At 43.9% G+C, this 21,774-nt stretch overlaps 3 protein-coding genes across 3 annotated transcripts; 1 reads left to right on the top strand and 2 right to left on the bottom strand.

Annotated features, from left to right (window-relative positions):
• Positions 1-5,750: 5,750 nt before the first annotated feature.
• LOC124649539 (1,4-dihydroxy-2-naphthoyl-CoA thioesterase 1-like) lies at positions 5,751-7,565 on the top strand. The gene is made up of 3 exons (XM_047189150.1): positions 5,751-5,927; positions 5,999-6,190; positions 7,292-7,565. The coding sequence occupies exons 1-3, from the start codon at positions 5,751-5,753 to the stop codon at positions 7,442-7,444; spliced, it is 522 nt and encodes a 173-aa protein (XP_047045106.1). The 3' UTR covers positions 7,445-7,565.
• A 2,040-nt stretch (positions 7,566-9,605) lies between these two features.
• LOC124708666 (aspartic proteinase-like) lies at positions 9,606-13,832 on the bottom strand. Its single transcript, XM_047240342.1, has 12 exons — positions 13,699-13,832; positions 12,663-13,024; positions 12,496-12,556; positions 12,305-12,399; positions 12,106-12,218; positions 11,731-12,004; positions 11,354-11,467; positions 11,197-11,261; positions 10,938-11,079; positions 10,716-10,835; positions 10,119-10,207; positions 9,606-10,035 (listed from the first exon to the last, which is right to left on the bottom strand). The coding sequence occupies exons 2-12, from the start codon at positions 13,002-13,004 to the stop codon at positions 9,951-9,953; spliced, it is 1,500 nt and encodes a 499-aa protein (XP_047096298.1). The 5' UTR covers positions 13,005-13,024; positions 13,699-13,832; the 3' UTR covers positions 9,606-9,950.
• Positions 13,833-18,669: 4,837 nt separating this feature from the next.
• Positions 18,670-19,464, bottom strand: LOC124646406. Its single transcript, XM_047186524.1, has one exon. It carries the CDS (start codon positions 19,462-19,464, stop codon positions 18,670-18,672), a length of 795 nt encoding a protein of 264 aa, XP_047042480.1.
• Between the last annotated feature and the right edge of the window lie 2,310 nt (positions 19,465-21,774).

The following is a 21,774-nucleotide window of genomic DNA, read 5'->3' as shown; positions in this document are numbered from 1 at the left end:
CGCCAAAAAAGGATCTGTAGCGACCCTGTGCAACATTATGATGTAAGTTTGTGCTTAGTACAAGTTCCATACATTGTCTTATTTATGCAACTTGTTATTATCTTATATCTACATTGCATAATAAATGTTTGCATAGTTCATCGTTTAACTCTTTTTGCATTATTATCGAATGCAGTTGTGATGAAGCAATCTTCATTAGAAGTGAGGCCCACAAAAACTTCGATATTTCTTCGATGCATCTTCTCATAGCCGTCAACCTAGACCATTGCTTTCATCAAACAAGAAATATCTCAAGGTCGTACTTTATAAAAGACATGGTATTGTTGCTTTAAGATCCGTAGTCGATATGTTGACGAAGAGTACACAAGATTCAATCAAGGCGATTGCCAAATGTCAACGTGTTATTGATGATGCTAATAGAAGTCCTCAATGATTCTATGTAATTTTTTTATTTGGGCACATGAATTGCCTTGTAATTTTCCTACTTGTTTTATTTGTGTATGTAATTGTGTGTATCATTGATATCGATTTTAGGCTCATGAAATTTAATGCAAGTTGACTAGTCAAACAAGTAGGGCACTACAACAGATTGGGCCGGCCCACTTACGATAGTGTAGGACCCACTTTCATTTTGGGCCGGCCCACTTCTTTAGTAGGCCGTCTGGTTACACGATAGTGGGATCCACATGCTTATTGGGCCGGCCCACTATCTTGTTGGGCCAGCCCATTTGCTATATGGTGGTCCCACATGGTAAATGGGCCGGCCCTTTAACAGGAAGGTGGGACCCACATGTGTTTTTGGCCCGGCCCACTATCTTGTTGGGCCGCCCACTTGCTATATGGTGGACCCCACATACTAAATGGGCCGGCCTTTTAACCGGAAAGTGGGACCCACTTGTGTTTTTGGCCCGCCCACTATCTTGTTGGGCCGGCCCACTTGCTATATGGTGGACCCCACATACTAAATGGGCCGGCCTTTTAACAGAAGGTGGGACCCACCGTGCTTTTGGCCCGCCCACTATCTTGTTGGGCCGCCCACTTGCTATATGGTGGACCCCACACACCAATGGGCCGGCCCTTTAACAGAAAGTGGGACCCACTCGTGTTTTTGGCCCGGCCCACTATCTTGTTGGGCCGGCCCACTTGCTATATGGTGGACCCCACATACTAAATGGGCCGACCCTTTAACCGGAAAGTGGGACCCACTCGTGTTTTTGGCCCGGCCCACTTGCTATACGGTGGACCCCACACACTAAATGGGCCGGCCCTTTAACGAGAAAGTGGGACCCACTGTGTTTTGGCCCGGCCCACTTGCTTCTTGGGCCGGCCCGCTTGCTCGTAAGGTGGACCCCACATGTTAAATGGGCCGGCCCATTTAAGTTTTGACCAGATCAACCTTAGAGGTTAGGCCCGGCCCACGTAACTAATGGACCAGCCCAGCTATATAGTTGACCGGTCAAACTATGTCCGCCGGCCCGGCCCGCTTAAGACGTGGCGGAGCCTCGTGTGGGCCTACCATCTACCACGGGGTTTCAGCCGGCTAACGCCGTTAACCGCCGCTAACGGCGTCTGCCACGTGTCAGTTTGCATGACGTCAGCAGTCAAGGGGCTCCCGAAACACTTGCGCAACGGTCCGATTTTCCGTGGCGGAAGGGCGCCCAAGCGCGACGGACCGAAAAAAACGTCGTTGGACTTTGCCTGACGCAGTTTCCACAACAAAACCCATATCGTCGGGTTAGGCCCATAGGCGACGAAAAATACCCCTTAGCGGATGATTTTGAGACGTTGTCTATCAGAACTTTTCTTGTAGTGTACGATACAATATTGGTACAACCTTAGACTTAATCCTCGTATCAATGGCTGTCCTAGTGTACCAGGCCTGGATATCCATATCAATGAGTTACCTTGGATCCTTTTGCCATAAGGCACATGTAGCTAGCGGGGGTTGATGATGTTTCACTTGAAGATGATTGAACTTCACTATGGAGAGTAGGACAATATTTACCAAGGTGTCCACACTCATGACAATTCGTAGCATGTTCTTTTCTTGGATTGTTTCTTCTTCACTCTTCTAGAAATTTCCTTCTTAATGATGCGACCCAAGTTCTCTTTGATTTTCCCTACATGCTTAGCCATACAACAAATAGAGGAAATATATGCATCTTGTGATGGCCACAACAAGAACAAAGCATATCATCGCACAATTTAATCAAGCAAATTTTAAGAGGTGTGCAAGGCCCTTTAACACAAGAATGTGTGAAAAACTTATTGCACGAGGTGTTTAAGTCCAAGCTATCTACACCATTATAATCTATAGAAGAGGAGTCATCGCTGTAAATAGCATTCCCACTATCGCAAGTCATTTCCGCACTCACCAAGTCATTACCTCGTGTCATGTCACATGTTGATGAAATAGATGGCATTGGATTATCACCATGATCGGAGATGGAAGCAATTTGGAGCTCTTCATGATTTGAAGTTGAAGTAGGCTCCTTGGGAAGATGATCAGTCTCACGTGAAGTAGACCCACCAAAATTTTCTTCAAGCTTAGTCCATATTTCATTAGACGTCTTGCACTTTGAAGCCATCATTATCACATAGACTACGGGGCTCAAAGACAAAACAAATTCATTATATACTTGAGCTTCAAGATGTAAGTTTCTCTCATCCTCTATAGATAGATTTTGAGGGTCCATCGAAGGAGAGAAACATACATCTAGAAATTGCTCAATATTTGGACACAAAGTCCGAAGTTTACAAAGAATGCAATTTTTTCATGAGGGGTATTTTGTGCCATCGAAGATAATTGTGTCATTGAGAATTAAACCTCTAGCCAACATATTTACACTCAAGGTGGTGAAGCCTAAGGCAAGAGTGACCTTGCTCTGATACCAATCGAATGTTCAATCTCGGTAACCAAGAGGGGGGAGGGTGAATAGGTTCTACAAAATTTTCCTTGACTTGATTGCAATTTTCAGCTATGGGGATAAATAAAGTGGAGCACCCTATATGGAAAAATACATATATCAAAAACTTCAAACTCGATGGCTATCACAGATTAAATAAGTGGAAAGAAATAGCCGAAGCACGCAGAGACGATGATGTATCCCGGTGTTCACTTCCTTGAGGGTAAGCTAGTCACCGTTGGAGAGGTGTGGTTACCACGAAGGATACCGAACACCATTAAGGCTCACCTTCTTGTCTATGAGCTCCTTCCATGAAGTAGGAGACCTTTACACTATGTGAAGACCTTAGGGAGGCATTCGATCCCGTACAAAATTTCCGGCTCGATCACAAGTTGATCGCTCCTGGTGACCACTACCGCCTAGGAGTTGTCAACCTCCAAGAGTAACATGATCGAAGGTAAAACTTGACACAAGACTCAAATCTCGAATTTGATAGGTGGAATGAGAGAGGGGGATAAGATATTTCAAATGGATGGATTCTCTCTCAATTTTGTTGGATGAAACTCTCTAGATCTAGGAATTTGTGGAGTTGAGTACAAGGGAGTATAAGAGACTCAAGAACTTGATCCAGATCTGAAAGAATAGCCAACTGATTCCCAAAATTGTGCACTTCCATATACAGGAAAAACATAGTCAGAAAAACGCAAAGGAAAAAGGTGGCTGGTATGACTGGCTCTAGCCCCGGTCATACCGGCCCAACTCTCTCGAAATGCCTCCGAAAAAAGAAGACCACAAAAATGGCCAGTATAACCGGCCTCTGCGCCGGTTATACCGGTCCACCTATCTACGCAGTACTGCTGCAGAAGCAGGAGGCGAGTGGCTGCAGCAATAAAGCGGGCGACAGGGAGCGGGTGGCACGCGGCACACCAATCGACCTAGATCAGCGCATGTCGCGCGCGAAAGAAAAGGAAGCGCAGGCGAGCGGGCGCGTGCAATGCTGCAGGCCTGTGCGAGCGAGAGGGAGAGAGAGAGAGAGAGAGAGAGAGAGAGAGAGAGAGAGAGAGAGAGAGAGAGAGAGAGAGAGAGAGAGAGAGGGAGGGAGGGAGGGAGGGAGGGAGGGAGGGAGAGGGAGAGGAGGCCTGGTCGCTGGCATCACGAAGGAAGTGGAGGCCAGCGAGCGTGCGGGAAAGGAGGGTGTGAAGGGATTGGGCCGGCCCAGTATGACCGGGCCTCAGGCTGGTCATATTGGCCATTTAGATATAACAACAAAACATGATGTATAATGAGTTAATTTTTAGTCTTATCTCTAGTAATCAGAAATCCTAAATTTTTGGTGAGAAAGATTGTGCTAATAGATCATCTCTTAGTTAAAGAAGGCAAACCCTTTTTTCCAAATTCTCTATCCTCCACCTCAGCATTTATCCTACGTGGCACTGTTAAGATATCACCATTGTACATGCCCTTACTGGATCGGGCGGTGCTGGGCTGCCCGGTTAGAACGGTCTGGCACCCGGTTGATCCGGCCGGATTTTCTGTTTTCGCTTTTTTTTCCTTCCTCTTTTCTTCATCTATTCTTTCCTTTTCCTTTTCTTCTTATTTTCTTTTTCTTTTCCTTTTCCTTTTCTTCCTTTATCCTTTGACACAACCAAGAACTTTGCGCATGAGATGAAGATAAACCAAGGTGAGAAAAAAGTGACGACCATGTGGAGTAAATGGTGGAAAAAGATGGCAAACGAAAGGAGAAATATTGTGGAGGAAAGATGTCAAATTGAGAGGAATGGTGAAATATTGTGGAGGAAAGATGCCAAACGGAGAAGAAAAGATTTGAGCCAAGTAGTGAAATAAAAACTTCGACCCCCTCTTAATAGTGCGGGGTTCTATACTCAAGAAAACCCGAAAAGAGGATACTACCTTGTCGTGCTTTTCCGAGCTCCTTCTTCGAGCTCTCTTTCGGACTCCGTCTCGAGCTCCTCCTCACTCTTTTCACATTGTGACTCGACACCATAGGAGGGCGAGAGAATTAGCCGCATTCCGCTTGACCTTGATAACAATGCTCATACTTCATTCAAGCCGGAACACCTCGGTTGATTGTATGCTCTAGATCTTGGTCACCAATAGCTCAACTCATGAGGCTTGGAGGAATGTGACACCGACTTCGAGCCAAACCTTCTATCTTGGTATCAACTATCTTGAATCCAACAAATGAACTTTATGGAAAACCTATGGAGTATTCCTTCAAACAAAGACTCAATGGAAACACTAGTCCATAGAAAGTGTCATCCATTACCAAAAACACAGGTACAAAGCTTGACTTTGAGCAATCCTTATATGGATCGGATGGGGTATTAATTACGTAAAATAAAAATAAATATTCGCTTACAATAAAAGTAATATGCAAGTATCACACAAGTATTTTTCATTCACATTAAAAAACATTAACGCATATGGAAACCGTTTTTCATACATGTTAGAATACATACCTAAAATAATTCATCTATTTACCAAAAAAAATAGATGGAATTATAAAATGAACAGGAAAATACAATTGAAGGGTGGTATAGAAAAAAGAGAGTAAAAAATAACATAAACTAAGAAATTAAATAGTAAATAAATATTTAACCGTATATAAATAAATTGTGAAAATCAAATGGAAAAAAGAAAGAGAAACAAAAGGTCGTTAAAGGGGAAAAGAAAAAACTTGTGGACCGGCCCACCCGCTAGCCGTGCGTGCACGTCGGAACAGCAGCTGAACTGAAGTCATGGGGACGTGTTGGTTATCGTCTTCCCCACCATCTCACATCTGCTGACTCTGTTCCGTGTTGGGCGACTCCAAGCAGATTAACGATGGCGGGCAAGGGACAGAGCGGCGGCCCTCCAGCGTCGTCTCCACCCGGGCCGCCGCCCGGCTTCGGAGAGGGCGTGCCGCCGGACAACGCGCTGCACGCCCTGGGCTTCGAGTTCACCCGCATCACTGGGGACGAGGTCCTCGGCCGCCTCACCGTCACCGAGATCTGCTGCCAGGTATGTACACTGCCGCCGTGCCGAACCATGTGCGCCGTGATTGGCCTGCTTAATTAGCTGGGTGGTCGCAGCCGTTCAAGATGCTCAACGGCGGCGTGTCGGCGCTCATCGCGGAGTCGACGGCGAGCATCGGCGGGTTCATGGCGTCGGGGTACAAGAGGGTGGCCGGCGTGCAGCTCTCCATCAACCACCTCAAGCCCGCCCGCCTCGGCGACCGGATCGAGGCCAAGGCCAGCCCCATCCAGGTCGGCCGCAACATCCAGGTACGCTACATCCTCGCGCCTCAGTTCCCCACACGAAAGAAACTCCACAACCAACAAATTCCTCTGGGAATGAAACCACGTGTTATTTTATTTGGACCCAAAGTTCACTTTACCGAAGCAAAATAGATTGATCAGATGCCAGGTTTCATTCCCCTCTTCGAAAAAAATAAACCCCAAAGCAAATCAGTTCGGAAGGCCTAAGGCGTTTCATTTCGGATCCCATTTTATGGGAATTGGGAAACTTAGTTTGTCGAAGCAAAAGTAATGCTCCCTCCCTCAGTCCCAAATTTTGATTAGATATACATGTATCTAGACAAAACTGATTCAATTGATTTGGGACAGAGAGAATAATAATAATAATGAACTCGTAAGTACATGCTGATTCGTCAATCTGAGAGTCAGTAAGCCCACACTGAACATGGATTAATCAGAAGCTGCATGCTGATTCGTCAATCTGGTTGGTTGGTTCTTTCTTTCTTCTTTCTTTGGCGAATGGTTGGTTGGGGCGTTGGAAAAGTAATGGAGAAGAAGATTGCTCGAAATGGAATGCTTAAGCTGCACAAGTTTGACTCTTCTGCCTGCATTACAAGTCTTTTCTGGCGTGCTAGCCACTGCCAAGACAATTCTCTTTCAGGCATACTAAAAAAAGAAATATCTTCAGGAGAATGAAAATATCAGATTAATGCAGGCAGCCCGTCACTAACTACTCACATGTCGATTGCGTCGTCTCGTAGAAACTCGCATTCTAATATCTTAGACTCACTGTACTCATCATACTAATACACCAGTATTTGTTTAGAATTTAATTACCACTCAATCTCTTCAAACTAAGCAGTCTGCAGAACTATAGGTGTGGATATGGCTCCTCTTCTGTTTATTGTTTCTTCAGGTTTTAAAATATTTGCACAACTTTCTTAGACTCTCTGTATTCGTCATACAATACGCCAGTTGCTGTTTAGAATTTACCATTCAACCTGTTCAAACTAAGCAGTCTGCACAACCATAGGTCTGGATATGGCTCCTCTTCTGTTTATTATTTCTTCAGGTTTTAGAATATTTGCACAACTTCTATGTTGCTGAACTTTATTTTGATTCTCACAGGTCTGGGAGGTCCAGATATGGCTGATGGATCCTTCCACTTCGGAGCGCAAAGATTTGGCGTCATCTGCAAGAGTCACCATATTAACCAACATGTCAACACCGGAGAGGGTAAAGAACTACGAACAAGGCATCAAGAAATACTCAAAGCTGTAGGGAGCGTAATATGTTGTTGTCAAACTTGAACTCAATATATAATTTATATTAGTCTGGATCAGAGAACATCTCCTTGTCGTCAATAACATCTCGTATTTTATGGGAGAGTTTTCGGAGGTTTCATGGCGCAGTCTGGTACTTGCAAACCACATCAGATTTTTTTTTAAGTTTTAAAGCAGCCGATCCTTCAACCCAATTAGATAGAATAGTGTTTATTTTCATAAGTCTTTGTCGGAGCAAAGAGAGTAACCGAACAAGATTAAAAACAAAACATTCTACGAAGCCACGGTGATGTCTCCTGGGCATAGTTTTAAAAACCAGACCGGTGATTGAACCGGTGAGGCTCTCGGTTCACGTTTCACTGGTCCAACTGTTGGTTCACTCGATTTAATAGCTGGACCGGTAATTAAAAATTAATTTTTATTTTTAGTAATATACCAGGGAAATACTATATCAAATAGGTTGACTTACATGTTATAATCACAAAAGTAGCATGGGATTGTTGGTTACCACGAACAAGGGAAGCCAATGCATTGAATTTCCACTCCCTGGGTTCGATTCCCCGCACCACCACTATCTTATGACCGGTTGGACCTGCCACCGGTTTGCTTCGGTTCAGATGAAAAACGGCGGTTAGACCGTAAAATTTTCGGTTTGCTTCCTTGTTCGGTCCAGTGCGCCTAACAAACCGGTGAAGGTGCTGGTTCCGGTTTTCTCCGGTCGGACCGGCGGTCCGGTCCGGTCCGGTTTTTAAAACTATGCTCCTGGGTCCTCTCTGAGGGGAAAAAAATTCTATGGGAGAGGACCGCATAGTTACAATTCTGGGGCCACATCTGGGAGTGGGCAAAAGCACTCTCCAAAATCTCCTCCCAAAACTAGATGAGCCACCAAGTCCGGTTGCAACGCCTTACTGCGAAATATCCGCCTATTCCTTTTCTTTCAAATTCCTCACATGGTGTATATCAGAGCTCCGCCCCTCCGCTTTCCTTTTAGAATCTCCATCACCATGCCATCCCACCAAGAGTCAATGTTATGTCCCAAGGAAAGAGGGGCCACTTCAATTGTGGCGTTCCACTCGAAGATTTTGTCCCTAACTAACTTGAAGAAGCTGCAATCCAGTAGGAGGTGCAGCACTGTTTCTTGATAGATCCTACAAAGCTTGCAAATTGGGTCATGGGGCCATCCCTGAATAGCCAAATTCTACGCTATCAAAATCTTTCCATGCAACACCAACTAAGTGAAAAAACGACACTTCGGCTCCGTGTGTGTCTTCCAAAACTTTGCCGGAGGTGTACCTCCTGGAGTGTGGCCCAGAGCACCAAGAACTGGGAGAGTTGTGCCGGCGTGGAGAGGTGGAAAAGAGGACGCATCCAATTCCTATCGTGAAGCTTCTTTTGGACCGATCTAGACTTCCTCGTTGCAATAGCGAAAAGGTTGGGAAACTGCAGCTTCAGAACGCCTCCGGGTAACCAATGATCGTGCCAAAACAATGTCTTTGCACCGTCTCCAATGGAAATAACAGTTTTGAAACATACAGAAACCGGTGTACTGTAAGTCTCTGAAAATCTCATCGCATTGCGATTTGTCTGTAAGTGACCATGACTACTGTGACAAGGATGCGTCATCTAAACAAGAATTAGTAGCGAAAGTAAGAACTGAGATATCACTGCAGATAAAATAATGCACAAACCTCCCTGTTTTGGTCATCCAGTCCGACATTGCCTAGAGCATTCTTGTTAGACTTTGTCCGCAAATACTATTTTTATTACACTACAAATGTTATTGCCTCCCTAAAAAGCTTTACTTGCGCCGCATAAAGACAAACTAATTAAGCATTTTTCTGTAGAGAGTTCTCTTTTGGTACTTGCACACCGCATTACATTTTTCAGAAACCGGTGGATACTGTGAATAATCAAATGAATAGCCGTCTCTTGTTCCTGCCGACAAAGGGTGCAGCATTCGCCATGGTCGAGCCTGCAGCTCAAGCAGATCATCTGTGAGAAGGCACTGCCGAAGCCATAACCACATGAAAAACGATTTTCACACTTGGGAGTAGTTCGATAATTACCCACTTCGGTTATTCTTTGTTCTCACACATGTCAACAGAGTAACTTACATCAGAATACAATACGAAATATTAATAAACGATGAAGAAAAGTTCTTGAGAGAAGCAGCATATTATTGCATTGATTGTTATACATATTTCTCTGTTCAAGAATACAGATATATTTGTACAAACCATGTGTTTGATATTTTCATCTCAGTTCTCGCTATACATGCATACACTCCAATCTTCATTTTACAACAATAACCATAATGGATTCAAACATACTTTCCTCAGAGATTAGCTATCAATTTATTCTTTGTCTAAGAAAGAAATAAAAGGCTCTCTCTTTTGCTTCAGCATTTTATCAATCAACAGTTTACAGCAGGGCTCGTGTCGTGGATACCCAAACTATTCTAGGATACGTGGATATTTTAGCGACATCACACCGATCTTGACTCCTCATGCTGATGTTGCGAATCCGATCCTGTCTTTACCGAAGTCAAACACAGTGTGGTAAGCGCCCATGAACACATCCCCAAGAATCCTGCAAGGGTTATGTGAAATTGTATATGAGAAGAGGCAAACTATAGGGAACTAGGTGCTAGTGTAAAACGTTATGATGCATACCAGAGAGGACCCTGTGGTGGTGGTATGTCGAACGCCATGAACCCACTGATGCAGACGGTTTGCCCTGATTGCTCCAATTTCACAATATACTGCAACACAAGTTTGGCATGGTGTAAATATGTATGGATATGTGGTCATGTGGAGGGTGAATACAGATTGTACTGAACTTCAGAGTGTCTGAAACTTTTTGTGGATCAGAGTAGAACAGAAACGAACAAACAGAAAATTCAATGGAGTTTTCCTTCCAAAAAAGCCAATTGCATGCCATGCACTAATCATCTTATCCTAAATCTCAATCAAAGAGTTTATATTTTACGAACAGTTTTTATTCAACCTTTTGTCTGTATATATCGACGATGATATGCCTCACTCTAAAGGTACACGATTCTTAGGAAATTTGTGTACACCAATATCAAGGTTTAAAAATACAACATGAACTACACTAATGTGCGGGCTCGCTTATAACTTGTTCACCGTACGCCCAGCAAATCAATCAGGTGGTAAAGCATATTGGTTGTTCACCAAATTAAGACAATGCATGGTGAAAATGATGGTTATTAAAGTTGGGAAATGGGGTGAAAGAAACTTAAAAAACACCTGCTCTGGCGTTAGCACGAATGTCTTGTTTGCGATGGTGAAAGCAAGATTCGGCATTGTAGATATCTCATGGCAGCTGACTGTTGACTCTCCATTAGGGCTCGGTAGGCGCTCACACAGCTGGGATGAAACGAAAATATTTTTGTCAGCAGTTACTTGGTTTTCACAATTACTTTACAGAAGAAAATGATAAAGGTCAAGGCCAATCATAAAGGCAGTAACCTGGTTAACATATTGCAATATCAGCTCCTGTGTTTTGTTTTCGCGCAGCTGGTTCTCTATCCACACAACAGCCATCTCACAAGCTGTGCACATAAGATCCGCGCCAACATTTTCTTGACCAACAACAGATTCGATTCCATTACTGCCGAAGGTAATGAAATAAAAATTACCTCATCATGAAAGGAGTTTAATAATACTAGTATTTAAGGAGCAGTTTAATTCATGTACATTCACAACGGTTCCGGCATAATGAACAAACCTGACAGAGTGAGTACCATCAAACAAACACAGACCGACCTGACTGCATACTTTCTGTGGCTGTGTCTGCTCAAACATAGAACAAAATCATCTCAGGAAATATATCGCACTGTTGGAAGTTTGAAAGAAAAATGTGAAGAATGGAGTAACAGGCAAACCTGTGCTACTAACAACTCGAGGATCATCTCTCCGTACTGGCTCACCACTTCTTTACATTCTGTGCTGATAATTCCCTCAGCTCCAATTGCCTGGTTCACCTGAGTAATTATAGCCTGCAAACAGCACAACATAGGCAACAACTTAGTCATGCCATATTGATATAAGTAATGAATCTAGTTCAGTACTTCCAGGCGTTAACCATATTTGAACAGATACCATGCACTATCTAGCATTCAGCTCCATTCAAAGTAATTAATCTAGTGATTACTAACTTCCAGCTTAGCAATGATTATATGTCCAGTAAACATGATCATACAAATATAGAACAAAGACAAAAAATAATCTGGATCGTTAGTTTGAGGATATCGATACATACAGTTGGTCCAGCCAGCAGGGAAGTCCCAGAGTCCACAATAGCAGCACAGCCATTGGCACAGAAGCCCGTGGAGTGACCATCAATCAAGAGATCACCCATGTTAAATTGCCAGTAACCTTTGCTGCTCACAGGGACATAGGTGTGGTTTCCTTTATAGTGATTTGGGTCCATGCCACCGAAGACGAGCTCGCCACCAGAAGGTGCATCAGAATCCCGGTTAAGCCAGAATGAGAAGACGTTGTCAGCGAGCAGTTTCTGCTCTTGCATGCTCAGCCTGTTGTTGCACACAAGAGAGAAAACAATGTTCAGTTGGTAAACTGGAAATGCGGCTCATGTGATTGTATTACAAGCGGTTCAAATAACTAAAAAACGTACCATACTGGAGGGGCTTCCCCAACTGAGATGTCAGGGTAGCCAAGGCCAAGGATGCCATCAAATTTCCCGACGATAAAGCTAACACTTGATTCACGCGTCGTCTCAATGAATTTCTGAGATGGGCAAAAAAATTGCAGTATTAGAAATGCAATACGTGAAGGGTAGCATGAGGAATGATCACACAAAATTCTTAATTTACCTGGTTTTTCACAACAAGCTCCCCAACCAACACATTATCATTGCTGAAAAATCCAGAGATTGCTCCAGAACCATATGAAATTTGGCAAGTCTCTCCTGAATAATTTGAATAGACAACAGAGCTGACATTCAGCAATAATAATCATGAATAGCACAAACATGAGACCGCGATTTCAAAAATGCAAACCGTACCATCAGCTTTATAAGTGCTTGATTTGCTCGATTTGTACCTGGGGTGGAGGTAACACGCTATCTGCAGCATATTCCATTCACATCAAAGATCAAAATCCCATAATGTGCAATGCTGAAACAGCTTAAAACACATGGATTTGGTAAACTTGTCGACCAAGAAGACTGACCGAGAAATAGCACTTGGACGAGGGAACCCAGAGGTTGGAGCTCCCGGTGTCGAATATCACAGTGAAGTTCTGCGGTGGCGTGCCGAGGCCGATCACCCCAAAGTACTGCGTGTTGAGGTAGTCGACAAGAGGCACGATGTCGCTGTCCGAGCCACCGGTCTTCAGCAGTCGACGGCTGTCCTGCTGCCTCGCCAGCTTGGCTTCAGTCAGAGATTCATAGTTCAATGTCTTCTTGTTCAGGTTGATCCTTAGCAGCCCGTCGTTAGAGGAAGCATCAAGCAGCGTGGCGCATGAGAGAGCACACAAACAAGTGGCCACCAAGAAAAGATGCCTCCGCCCCATGGTTTCAGAAACTTAAAGAACTGAGGGCAAAAAATGTGAGCCTCGATTAGCCAACTAGGATAACATATGCTGAAGTCAAACTATGTTAGCGTCCATTTGGAAGTCATCCAAATGTTAGCAGATTATACAACTCTGGCAGAACCTCAGACTTGCCTAAATATCTCTGGATCCATGTCAGGAAAGCTCCTAGGCTGTATATATTTGCTAACCAAATATCTCAACAAAAAAAAAACTTTACAAACAAAAAAATATATGAACATATGCAGCAGAGTGATGCTATTTTGTTGGAAAACAAAAAGAAACTGTGTGTACATCATCAGGTTTACATGTATTGTATATGCAGTAGAAGCAGCACAACTCATGAGCAACTCACATCAAGGTAGCAAGTAATTTTCTCCACAAACATAAAAGGAACAAGGTGGGGGCAAGTTAATCACTGTAATCAGACACCTTAGCAGCATATCAGGATTCAGGAATCAGGACAAGCACCAATCCAAACCAAATTAAAATCAGTCAACACAAACACACCAAATCAGAAGCTTTAAAATAGGTGGGAACCTACTCATAGGCGGTGACCACAAGCACGCTTGACATGAATCGACCAACAAGCAAGATACTAGCTAGTACGGGTAACCAGGAGTAACACTTGATTAAGCAGGCATATACCAAGTTATTCGGTGAATGGATCCCTTACCTCGCTTGCTTCGCCACTCTCAGAGAGCAGAGCGGATGGTGGTTGTGAGTGAGACAGCGGCGAAGTCAAGGACGCAGGGGAGAAGAAATAGAGAGAGAGAGGAGGAGAGGCACCCGCCAATCAAACGAGAGAGTGTGTGCGCGGCATCTTCTCTGATTCTTTCATTTTCTCCATTGAGGCAGCTGAATTCATAAAAGCTCGCGCAGTATCGCGCTACGTGTCGCTCGCGCGTGGGGCCTGGCTGCGTAAGGGCCCATGTGTCGGTGGAGGAAGAGGGGGAGGGTGAGACGAATGGACAGGACGGGAGGCGGAGAGAAGAACTGAAGGGCGAGAGTGGCAGCGTGCTCCACGCCTCCACTATTCTATTCTGGTACCAGTATCTCTGTTCAACTCACTACTTGAATGAGGTGGGGTGTTGTGGACCTCTTGGACGGGTTTTTTTTTTTCCGGGTAAAAGAGAATTTCATTACTCACAAAGGGTTACAAGACGCTCCAAATTCACTTCCCGAATCATGCTTTCAGGACCTGAACCGAGTCATATATTAGATTGGTACTCTCCTCTTGCAAAAGTTGCAAGACAGTAGCTGACCCTAAACTGCGAGCGATCCACTTTTACAAACTTGCACACACGATCTAGACTAGAAAATCTTTTAATCTCCGAAAATAAATGCATAAGAAGCGACCTATCTGGTTGGTGTTCCTGAATAGTCGATATAAGCTGAAGGCAATCCGACTCGATGACTATTGGTAGATGTGATTTAGTTATGTCTAGATGCTATCATTGCTATCTTGGACGGGTTGGTGCTGGTGAGACATTTTTTTTGTTTGTAAGAGATGCTCCGATCCTATTTATGCTAACTAAATAAAAAAAATATTACGGTATTAAAAATGCATCAGATAAATCAGTAGAGACTGATAAGATCTTCGGAATTCCTGTAGAGCGAATGTTCAGAAAATAGTCCCGCTGCACGGTCGCATCGCAATGGCAATCAAAAATTAACCTGTGTGAGCTCATGGTATTCTCATTGTATTTTTACACTAACAAACTAGGGTTAGAAGGGACAGGGTATCAAGTTCAATTAGCTTAGAAGGTTGTTTACACAAAAATATAGGTAGCGAGGAGAAGTATGCTAAACCATGTCCTCAGTCCCGAGCAACTATAGATATCATCGGTATCTCTTGCCCAATAACTTTACATGACGGATTCCTATCTTGAAAATGCAGAAATCGGAGAAGTCCGGAAATCCACAACCCCATTTTTTTTTTCTTACACTTGGGACCTATTCGTCAATGGTTTCAACATCTCTCTCCCACACATACCCTAGGGATGAAAGGCAGCCTGGGGCTGGAACGATTGGAGGGAGCAATGTCATTGTAAGGGTGCGGTGGAGAATGACCGAGCAGGAAAGGCCTCGAGCCGCAGGCACGCGGGCTCGCCGGTGTCGTTGCAATTGAGATAGGCCAGTGCATAGGAGGAGAATCTTCTAAAGCTGATAATTTAGTGAATTGAACTTTTCTTTGTAGGAATTTGAGCCAGTTAAATATGCTTTTGACTTCGTTCGTCACGACTAGGTTTACCTTGGGAGCGCCTATTGCATGGTGACAACATGCCCCGTATCGCTTAAAGGAACCACTATTGCGCCGTCCCATTTAATCTTATAGTTGCTTTTCATTCTTCCACGTATGTGTGCCAAGCGCATGCGTCATGTTTCGGTTTTTCTCTTTTTTTTTTGTTGGTTTTCAGATATTTGAAAACATCTTCAAAATTTTAAAAAAGTTTAGATTGTGAAACTATTCAGATCAGAAAAATTTTAAATCCATAAAAATTTCAAGCGAGAAAACTATTCAGATTTCAAACTATTCAAATATTTAAAATATTAAAATTTGAAACGTTCATATTTGAAAAGTTCAAATCTGACAAATATTCAAATCCAAAAAATATTCAAATTTAAAAATTTGCATGTGTGAAAACTATTCATATTCGAAAAAGTTTATATCTGAAAAATGTTCAAGTACAAAAAAACTTTTTTTTAAATTTCAACAAAACCAACCCCACAAAATAATTTTGGAGAAACTATAAATCGGAAAAAAAACCGAAAACCATAAAAAGAAATAAAGGAAAACCGCCTCCAAACCACTGCTAAATGGGTCGGTCCAGCTCGAAAGCGTGCCTGGGCTAGAGAGCAATCTCCCAGTAAACGTGCAATAGGAATTGTCGTTTAGGACCTCCTATACACCGACCGGGTTAGTGCGGACAGTGTGCGGCAAAACCTATACACCGACCAGGTCGGTGGCTACCGGCCACCGCACACCCCCTGGTCGGGTAAGGGCCAGGCCCATTTGGGTCTGTTTAGCCTGTGCAGTTCGTTTTTGCTTTTCCTTTTTTCTTTTCTGGTTTCTTTTTCTGTTTTCGGTTTTGTTTATATTTTTTCAGATTCAAAAATTTTAATTTTTAAAAATTGTTTAAATTGAGAAAATGTTTAAATTCAAAAATGTTCAAATTTGAAAACCGTTCAAATCTAAAAACCATTCAAATTTGAAAAACCGTTCAAATATGAAATTTGTTCAAATTCAAAAATTGTTTAAAACTTTAAAATGTTCAAATTTAAAATTTGTTCAAATTTAAAAAATGTTCAAATGTAAAACTGTTCAAATTTAAAACTGTTCAAATTTAAAACTATTCAAATTCTAAAATTTGTTCAGTTTTGAAAATGTTCAAATTTTACGGAATATTCTATCTCAAAAAATAGTTTTATGTTTCCAAAAAAATTGTTAGATTTTAAAAACGGAAATATAAATAGAAAAGATAAAACAGCAAAAAGAAAAAGAAAAAGGAAAAAAAACTTACCTGTTGGGATGGGCCGCGGCCCACTAAACCGCCCCGAGTTGTGGGGGTGTGCGGTGCGTGGCACCGACCGAGCAGGTCGGTGTATAGCATGTCCCCAGGGTGCCGCCCACCCTCGACCTGGCAGTTGTGTAGCGGGCCAAGGCCCATGAGGTAAGTTCGTTTTTGTTTTTCTTATTCTGTTTTTTTCTTTTCTATTTACATATTTCGTTTTTTAAGAAGAATAAATATTTTTAAATCAGTTTTTTAAATCTGGGAGTTTTAATTGAAAATTCTGGAAGTTTTATTTTTGGGTTTTCTATAAAAACTCCGAAAATTATTTTTTAGAAGATTTTTTTTCAAAATTTGAACGTTTTTTGAGATTGAACATTTTTGCAAAATTTAAACATTTTTTGAAAAAAAGAACATTTTTTAAATACGAGCAATTTTAATTTTGAATATTTTTCAAATTTGAACACTTTCCAAATTTATACGGTTTTCAAATTTGCGCTATTTTTAAATTTATTTTTTTCTTATTTTGAACAAAAAGAAAAGGAAAAAATAAAACAGAAAAAAGAATAAAAAGAAAAGGAAAAAACAGAAACGGAAAGAGAACACGGAAAAAAGAAAAAAGAGAAAATGGGTTAGGCCCAATAACCGATCAGGCTGTGCGATGCCTGGTCAGTGTATAGGATTGGCCTTGTTGTTTACCTTGATGCGATCTACTTCCCGGCCAAGGACTGCAGAACATATATGACCGGGAGCGCCTATTGCCCGCCTTAAGCGGAGCTGAAGGTTGCCTCCGCTTAGGTCGGCGTGATGGAAAAAGTACGTATGGGCTCGGCCCGTTTAAGTCTTTTTTTTCGTTCAGTTCAGATTTCAAAATATGAATAAAATTCAGAACGGAACAAAATTCAAAATGAAATAAATTAAAAACAGAAAAAATTAAAAACGAAGAATTTTATATCGAACAAAAAATATATTTGAACAAAATACATTCTTGAACAAATTTTGAATTCGAACAAATTTCAAATTCAAATAAATTTCAAAGATGAACATTTGTTAAATCTGAACAAAAAAAAATCCGAACAAATTTCGGAATCAGTAAAAACAAAACAGCAAAAAACCATATAAGAAATCATCCAAAACCGAAAAAACCTGAGAAACCATGAAAAAAACGAAAAAAAACAAAGGAAAACCGTACGTCCTAAGCGCTAATAGGCCGGCCCACCCAATCCGTCGCTTGAGCGGGAGTGTTCGCTCCCGCAATAAGCGACGAATACGGATTGCGTATATGACCTAGGTTTAGTTCGGCTGCGCCTTCTGAGTGGGCTTTAGTATTTGTTAGGTACTAACTCCTTTCTGTAGATATGTATGCCCATCTAATTACCAACTCCTCAATTTCTTTCAAGCCCATGGTCCTCCTAATAACACGGGACATCCCTCTTCCCCACTCCCTTCTGTTCAGAAACTTCTTGGATTTGCTTTTGTTATTATTCAGAGTTTGAAGGTAGCTCTGGAAAATAAAAATGGAAAAAATCGAACACTTTGTTTGGCGCAAAGAGTCATATGCTTAGGTTGGGTGGTTAGGAGGGTGGTTGTACCCCCAGCCCACCAGAGTTCAAACCCCAGGTTTGACATCTGTGTGTCTCATAAAGGCGGAATATTCTTTCAGTGGGAGGCGACGTTCCCGTCGACGAGCAGGCGCTCGTGGTGACTTCGTCAATTTCAAGATCCAATCCGCCGGCTCGGTCTTCCGGAGGTGCTCATAGGGGTAGGGTGTGCGTGTGTGCGTTCATAGGGGTGAGTGTATGCGCGTGTATGTGAGCGCCTGCGTTTGTACTGTGTTTCTCAAAAAAAAAAAAAAAAATCTCAAAGCTTAACATAATTCCAATCAAAGAGTTCCATATGACTGCATACTCTTTCGAACTAGCTAATAAGTTCTTGGAAGTTATTTTTTGAGCAACCTACTCTTGATGCTAGAAGAAATAAAGCTCAAATAGTCTAATATAAAGCTTAATTAATTGGTCTAAACTCTTCGGGATGGCTAGCTCGATCGGCAGTAGTTGCAGTGTCAGCAGTGAGCTGCGGCGCCGTCTGCACTTGCTGCAGCTTCACGCCATTAGTTGTCGCCGTCGACGGCGAGCCTAGTCGTGGTGGGCCTTGTCGACGACCTCCAGGTGGTGGCTCATGCACACCATGTACACCACCGGCTGCGCCACAAGCGTGACGACGAGCACCCCCCACAGAGCCACGAACGCCGTCGCCGCCGCAGCCACCTGGACCGTGAGGCCGAGGCCCAGCGCGTCGTCAAGCACCAGCGCCTGGAAAGCCTTTAGCACCGCGATGATGCAACCGTCGAGCGTGGCGAAGACGCAGGCGGCCGCCCAGAACTTGCCGGCGAAGAGGTCCCGGCTCCTGCGCACGGCGCCGAAGAGCTTGGTGACCTCGAGCACCGAGACCACGCAGGCCATCTGGCACACCGTGGCGACGTACGCCGCGCTGGCCCATCCCAGCAGTCGCAGCGGCAGCACGATCTTGGCATCGACGGAGAGCGCGGTATAGACTGCGAGAAAGGGGACCGCCACGAGGAGGAACGTGGCGAGGAGCCGCGCGATAGGGGCGACGGGGAGGTCCTCCTTGAGGATGCGATCGGCGGCGAGGAGGTCGCCGCCCGTGCGGTAGAGGGACGCGACGGCGAGCGCGTAGGCGGCGGTGCAGAGGAGGAAGAGCCCGAGGACGGCCGAGTCCGACACGAGGCTGGTGCCGTAGTCGTGGTCGGAGGCGATGCGGGAGGAAACGGCGGCGCGGGCGAGCAAGAACGCGGAGAGCAACGCGGGACCCACGTTGGCGAAGTTGGGGAGGATGACGCGGACCACGCGACTGGTCTCGCGGCAGATGCCGGCGAGCCCGAGGCCGGCGAGATCCCGCTGCCACTCCATCTCCATTGTTGGAACTTGGAGCACGTACGGTACAGTGGTGGCTGTGGAGTGATCAACTAGTGAAGTGAAGCAAGAGATCACGAGCGCACATGTACAAGGGCAGAGAAAGCAATGCGGGGAAACTGAAAGGGACATGGCTTTGGCTTTGGCAATGCTCAGTGACAGCTCTTTATTTTTCCTTTGAGCATTTCTGGTAAGATAAGCTGGCATGGTGTTGCTGAAAATTGAAAGTGTTTGTATGGTTGCTCAAGGACAATAATGTTGGTAGAAGAGGGTGGAATGAGTCGGCATTTTGTTATCGTTCCTCTGATCTTCCGGGTTGCTCTGGAAAATTAAAACGGAATAGTTAGGGGTGTGCAAAAATTGTTTCACGAGTTGTTTTTGTTGTTTGAAACAATGACTTTTTCCTGGTCTCGGTTACGTGTTAAATAGTAGATGGAAAAGCACATACATATAAGTCTTAAAGAATATCACAAAGAAGGTAATAAGAGATAAAAAGAAAGAAATCCGATCATTATGTCAAAGAGCCGTCAGCCACGCTTTGGACCATGCCATTTGAGCTCGGCTCAGGCCTAGAATTTGGTCGGTCTAGCTCGCAAGTTTGGCCGGAGACAGAGAAGAAAGACAAGGAAGACGCCTCCCATGATCGCGAGGGTCAAGAAACATTTTGTGGATAGTGGCACGGAAAAAGTCCAAAATAAACCGTGAACTCATAGGCGTTAGTCAAATAAAACCCCGAACTTAGAATACCGGTAATCGACACTCTGAACTATCACATCACAGTCTATTTTCAACCCCGATCCCTGTGTAATTTTCTTTCCAAATAAGATCTGTCACTGAGAGAGCTGGCCCACATGTCATGTTTATCTTCTACCTCTAGTCTATTCCCCACTATATTTATCTACAGTTTCCTGTTCCATGTTTGTAGAACTTTCGGTGGCTCGAGTTGGAGGTTGGGCACACTCCCTTCGGTGAACTGCGCATCTCCCGTCCACTCTGCTTCCAGCGACCGGCGTGGACCTGCGGACCCCCCCTCGGGTTACCTGCGCGGCTCCCGCACCCCCCGCCTCCCCGACCAAAATAGAAGAAGTGGCCCGGCCGGTGGGACCTCAAGTGGGGCAACATGCTGGATGGGGGAGAAGCAGGGGCTGGCCAAGCGGCGTCGCAGGCTACGCACCTCCGAAGTGCTGGATGGGGGAGGAGCAGGGCCTGGTCGAGCGGCATCGTAGGCTACACACCTCCGAGCGGCGGCGCAACATCCTTGGCGTGCTCCTCTTCGCAGGGCCCCGCTGGTCCCGAGATGCGCCTCCGCTCGATGGCGAACCACCAGCACGCGAGGTCCAGCTCACCCTCCTGGCCCGTGGGATGACGACGAGGTCGCTCACGGCCTCCTCCTCGCGTCCCCGTTGAGGTGTTTACCGCGATGCTCCTCTCGTCCATCGGCATCAGCACATGTTCTAGCCAGCCGGCTCGCGTCCGCGCCTACGAATGCAAGGGACTGGTTCGAGCTAACAGACATGATGAAGGCAGTCAACTGTGTCATAGTAAATTTGGTAAAGATTGGGGAAAAATATTGGAGGAAGGAGATGGACATGACAGCTTTCGCAAAAAAAAAGGAGATGGACATGACATGTGTACCCATCTTGTCAGTGAGAGTATCATATTATCCTGGCCTGGCTCATTGCTTTCCCGGTGCGCCAAACACAGCTAGGGTTGAAAATAGACTGGGATTTAACAGTCCAGAGTGTGGATTACCGGGATTCTAAGTTCAGGGTTTAATTTAGCTAACGCCTACGAGTTGAAGGTTTGTTCTGAACTTTTTCCAAAAATCTATGATATGCTTGAACTGCCACAGTTGGAATAGTGTTATTTGGATGTTCATCTTATTGATATTGCTGCAAACAAACCTTTGGGGAGAGTTGACAATGTTCTTATTATAGTTAACAATAACCTTGTCCCCGTTGATTTTGTTGTTTTGGATATTAAATGCAATGCTTCTTGTCAATTAGTTTGGGAAGACCATTTCTTAGAACTGTTGGTGCTGCTATTGATATGAGAGATGAGATTATTAAATATCAATTCCCACTTAAGAAAGGTATAAAACACTTCCCTAGAAAAAAGAAGTCACCTTATGATTCTATTATTAGAAAAAATTATGATGTTGATGTTTCTTCACATGATAATACTTGATGCTCGTTCTTTTTCTGCGCCTAGCTGAAAGGCGTTAAAGAAAAACACTCTTGGGAGATAACCCATGTTTATTTTCTGTAATTTTTCTTTTTATAGAGTCTTGAAAGTTATTTCCTCTGT

The sequence above is a fragment of the Lolium rigidum genome, chromosome 4 (assembly GCF_022539505.1).
Source record: "Lolium rigidum isolate FL_2022 chromosome 4, APGP_CSIRO_Lrig_0.1, whole genome shotgun sequence".
NCBI classification, from domain to species: domain Eukaryota; kingdom Viridiplantae; phylum Streptophyta; class Magnoliopsida; order Poales; family Poaceae; genus Lolium; species Lolium rigidum.
Note: the sequence above shows the minus strand (reverse complement) of the source record. Positions and strands in the feature narration are given on the sequence as shown.

Coding starts and splice junctions, on each gene's coding strand:
- LOC124646406 (XM_047186524.1), bottom strand. CDS start 19,464: ATGGAGTGGCAGCGGGATCTCGCCGGCCTCGGGCTCGCCGGCATCTGC.
- LOC124649539 (XM_047189150.1), top strand. CDS start 5,751: ATGGCGGGCAAGGGACAGAGCGGCGGCCCTCCAGCGTCGTCTCCACCC. Junction 5,928..5,998: donor TCACCGAGATCTGCTGCCAG/GTATGTACACTG, acceptor GGGTGGTCGCAG/CCGTTCAAGATGCTCAACGG. Junction 6,191..7,291: donor AGGTCGGCCGCAACATCCAG/GTACGCTACATC, acceptor TGATTCTCACAG/GTCTGGGAGGTCCAGATATG.
- LOC124708666 (XM_047240342.1), bottom strand. CDS start 13,004: ATGGGGCGGAGGCATCTTTTCTTGGTGGCCACTTGTTTGTGTGCTCTC. Junction 11,468..11,730: donor CCCTGCTGGCTGGACCAACT/GTATGTATCGAT, acceptor TGCTGTTTGCAG/GCTATAATTACTCAGGTGAA. Junction 10,836..10,937: donor TATTGCAATATGTTAACCAG/GTTACTGCCTTT, acceptor GTTTCATCCCAG/CTGTGTGAGCGCCTACCGAG.